Source organism: Sinocyclocheilus rhinocerous, unplaced genomic scaffold, assembly GCF_001515625.1.
Source record: "Sinocyclocheilus rhinocerous isolate Xijiao unplaced genomic scaffold, SAMN03320098_v1.1 scaffold902, whole genome shotgun sequence".
NCBI lineage: Eukaryota > Metazoa > Chordata > Actinopteri > Cypriniformes > Cyprinidae > Sinocyclocheilus > Sinocyclocheilus rhinocerous.
The window spans coordinates 144372-148511 of record NW_015638038.1 but is presented as its reverse complement, the minus strand read 5'-3'; the positions used below and the strand labels follow the sequence as shown (position 1 = coordinate 148511).

The 4140-nt window shown below is 37.9% G+C and overlaps 1 protein-coding gene across 1 annotated transcript; it reads right to left on the bottom strand.

Annotated features, from left to right (window-relative positions):
• Positions 1-1220: 1220 nt before the first annotated feature.
• On the bottom strand, positions 1221-4134 carry LOC107749573 (olfactory receptor 52L1-like; the record flags this gene model as incomplete). Its single annotated transcript, XM_016564747.1, has 2 exons — positions 1221-1309; positions 3651-4134. Coding segments are annotated over 2 exons (573 nt in total), but the record flags the coding sequence as incomplete, so codon positions are not given.
• Between the last annotated feature and the right edge of the window lie 6 nt (positions 4135-4140).

Genomic DNA, 4140 nt, shown 5'->3' with positions numbered 1-4140 from the left:
GTTCTCAAAAGTCTTGTGAACAAATGTTATGTATGTGTTTTATGGCCTTATTTCAGTGACTTTAACATTTTAGTTTTTCACTAAGCATGCATAAATGTTGTTTTCTCAAAAACACAATCACGTACATACATGCTGCTCACATATTATTGTAGCCCAGTTTGTGCTGATTACAGTGTTAATAAAATTTTAGCCATTAAAATGTTTATAAGCAACTGAAAAAAGCACAAATATCAGGGCATGTCAAAACTTCTCCAAGGCCCCAAAACACCCTCGGACCCCAGAGGGCTAGAATGTCTGCATGCATTGAGTAGTATGTCAAGAATTGTGGCCGTTGTATAGCATGTAAGACAATACCCAAGAAGGTTGCATCTTTACACCACATGACCAGCAGTGGGCCTTTTGACTTAGTGTGCATCGACTTCTTGTCAGTTGAACCCGACTCAAAAGGTATGGGTAGTGTACTAGTCGTCATCGACCACTTCATCCGTTACACCCAAGCGTTTGCAACTAAATATCAGAAAGCTCTAACAGTGGCAAAAATACTGTGACAAATTCTTTGTTTGCTACTGCTTAACATCCCATATCCATTCAGACCAGGGACGGGATTTTGAAAGTGGTCTCATAAAGGAGCTGGTAAGAATGCTTGGGATACGAAAATCAAGGAATTCTCCCTACCATCCCCAAGGTGACCCACAGCCTGAAAGTTTCAACAGAACGCATATTTCCATGCTTGGTACACTGGACCGTGCAGAGAAAAGCAGATGGAGTCAACACATTAATCAATTAGTACATGCTTACAACAGTACTTAGAATGAGGCCGCTGGGCATTTGCTGTATTATCTGCTTTTCGGACGGGAGGCTTGTCTACCAGTGGATCTGTGTGTCGGGACATTGACTCATGGAGTGGGAGCCAGAAATCATCACCAATATGTGAAAAGAATGAAGTCAGAGTTGCAGAGAGTATATCAGTTAGCAACTGAAACTGCCCTGAAAAGTCAACAGAGGAACAAACAGTTGTAGGATAAGCAAGCAAAACATCAGACTCTGGCAGTGGGAGATCGGGTGCTGATAAAAAAAAAATTGACATTGACTGGAAAGCACAACCTCACCGACAACTGGAATTCGGTACCCTACCTGGTGGTGGAAAAGCTGAAGAACTTACCTGTATACCAACTGAAATCTGAATCAGGGATGGGAAGTGTAAGGACTCTACATAGAGATCACCTCTTACTTGTTGGGGATGAAGTGAGGTTGTCTGATTCTGAAGAGCCAAGGAAAGTTTTTGCACCACTGGAGACCAGGACATGATCTGTGGAGAGAAAACAAAGAAAATGGTTAAGAAGAAGGAATGTGGCGCTGACTGAAGGTGAACCAAGGACTTATTCTGGAAGTGAGGAGGATGATCTGTGGTATTACTACCCGGATAGGGTAGAGAGACAGCCCAGGCTAAAGAGTGATGCACAGGATGGATCTGCTGTGGAGGAGGACACCGTTTGCCATGGAGATGAATTGGATAAATCCCATGCAGAAATGGCTGAACCAATTTTAACAGAAGGAGGCCATAAAGCAGTGTTTCCCAACCGAGCACACTAGTGGAAAATGTGGAAAATTATCCAAACTTCCTATCTCTATTAAATTTCATTATTATTATTTTAAATCAGTGCTATTGGTCTTTCTTTGGTCTGTTTGAGGGTTTTACAAAAATTTTACCAATGAAAAGCATTCAAAAGAGCTTGTGACTAAACCTCGTAACTCCATTGGATCTTCAAACTGTGAGCGAAACCTCAAAACTCCACCCGCCTCCATTCAGAATGAAGCGTCGCACACAGTCTGGATATGGATCTCCACTTGTTCACAATGCAAGGGTAAATAAAGAACTGATGTTCGAATAAGTACAGCATTTCCTTTACTCAAGAAACACTATGTATGTAAAGGCTAATTTTTTTTTGTGTGTGTGTGTGTTTGAAGAGCAGAGAAGAGTCTTTTGCCGTCTAGTAACCAATATACTTTTGTACATTTTAAATATCCTGTGCATAGCGCTTCATCTTTATATTATGAGATTTTGGCAAAGTGTATTAAAGAACAAGAAAATCTGAGCTCCCATATAACTACAATAAACTTTATAACCTGTAAGTTGATGAAAACATAATGCGATGCACTCACTGCCTCAGATGCGGCTGTTCTAATGACAAAACACATATTGCCATCATTTGCTGGTCAAAAACCTTGTTAACTCCATTTGAGCTAGATTAATTGAGCTAGATAATACCATCTCTGACGTTGCAGTCTTTAATTTAAAAAAAATTTTAAAATCCCCCCTTTGTATTTTTTTTTTCTCTGTAGTTCAGTGCTTAGTGGTGTGCAGTGGGATTTTTTATTTATCAATAATAATCTGCCGTGGCAGAAAAAAGGTTGGGAAACACTGCCATAGAGAACTCTCCTTTCAAATTACAGATGAACCAAGAGATCCTGGTTTAGAAGGGGGGAGCCTGGCATAGATAATGCTACCGGAGAGATATAGACTGTTTATTCTTGCCCCAAAAGAGACCTTTAACCCTGGTTCATAGAGGAATGGTCATTAATGTGAAGAGTGGGGGAGAGTCAGAAAAAAAAAAACCTGTAGTGTCACTCTATGGCACAGTGTACTCAGTGTGCTCAAGTAAGTGCTTATATGGAGCCGTTATCTTTAGTAAGTTTGAATATTGGGCACATGTGAAAAACATGCTTTTGCCCTACAAGTTAGGATGGGCTTTATTTTCATTTTGTGTTAAGACCCTCCCTCCCTGGGAAATGGGAAAATGTGAGCGGTTGAGAGGGAGAAGGGGAGAGAAAGAGAACGGCTGATATGAGCGATTGATTGAGTAAATACAGTGAATTAATCGGTAAATCATCGAAGAAAAATAGTTTATTTTAATTCTAAACAACTTTCTAAGAGTAAATGTCTTCATTCAGTGACATCAGACTTAATGCATAATCTCTTAGGCATTAGTATATTGAACCTGGTGCTGCTCCTTACTAAGCTGTTAAAAAAGGTAGGGGCGCTACATTACATACGGATAAAAGTTTAGGAAAAGTAATTATTCAGTCACTGCATAGAAAGCAGTTTGTGAGGGCAATGTGAAAATGTAAAAAAAAAATGTAATTACTTCCCTAAACATTTGTTTAGAGACATCTAGAATTACTCAGACAACCTTAAAATAAGAGAAGTGATTTTCAAACTTTCTAAAAATGTAAAAGATAATCAGGTGGTCTGTAAAACAAAGATAAAGAACAGAGTTTCAAAAGGTTTATTTCAGTTCTAATGTCATTTGTTATGCTTTTGCCACACACTTTGGACATTTTTTTATTTAATTTACACATATTAGTAACATGTGGTGCATCAATGGCTTGCATTGTTTCCTCACAACAAATATATAATTGATACAGTAAAAAAAAAGTCATCATCATCAACATGTGACAGTTAAGCTAAATCAATATAGTTGAATACATATGACAAAAAAAGAAAAAAACCTACTAGCCATCACAAATTGTACATTGTTTTCAACAAAATAGGGGGGGGGGGAGGTCTATAATACAAGTATAATACAATAATGTTTAAGATAACAAAAATCTATATTTTAACAAAAAAAAATTTACTCAAATATTTCTACTTCTTTTTTTAAAAAGTCTCATTACTTCCTTCCGTAGTTTTGTCAGATTTAGTCCATAAATAAGGGGATTTAACATGGGAGGAACGAGTAGAAATTCTAGTGCCATGAAATTACGCAAATCTTGTGGCATACTCCTAGAACCATACCGAGTGTACAGCACATCAAACAGCAATGCAACAGTCACATTGAGCAGTGCAAGCAGATGTGGTACACATGTTTGTATGAATTTGTTTCTGCCCTCTGTTGACTTTCTGCATTTTCCAATCAAGTGAATGTATGAGCAAAATATCAATACTGCATGTCCAAAATATATAATAATGATTACATACCCAATCACATTATTTACTGTTGTAGAAAAACAGGACAGTTTAACAACTGACCAGTTTTCACAATATAGCTTTTGAATACTAGAGCCACATAAGGTTAGTCTCGATGTTAATACAACTCCAAGACACATGCAAAAAAATGGAGAAAGCCAGCAGAAAAGGAT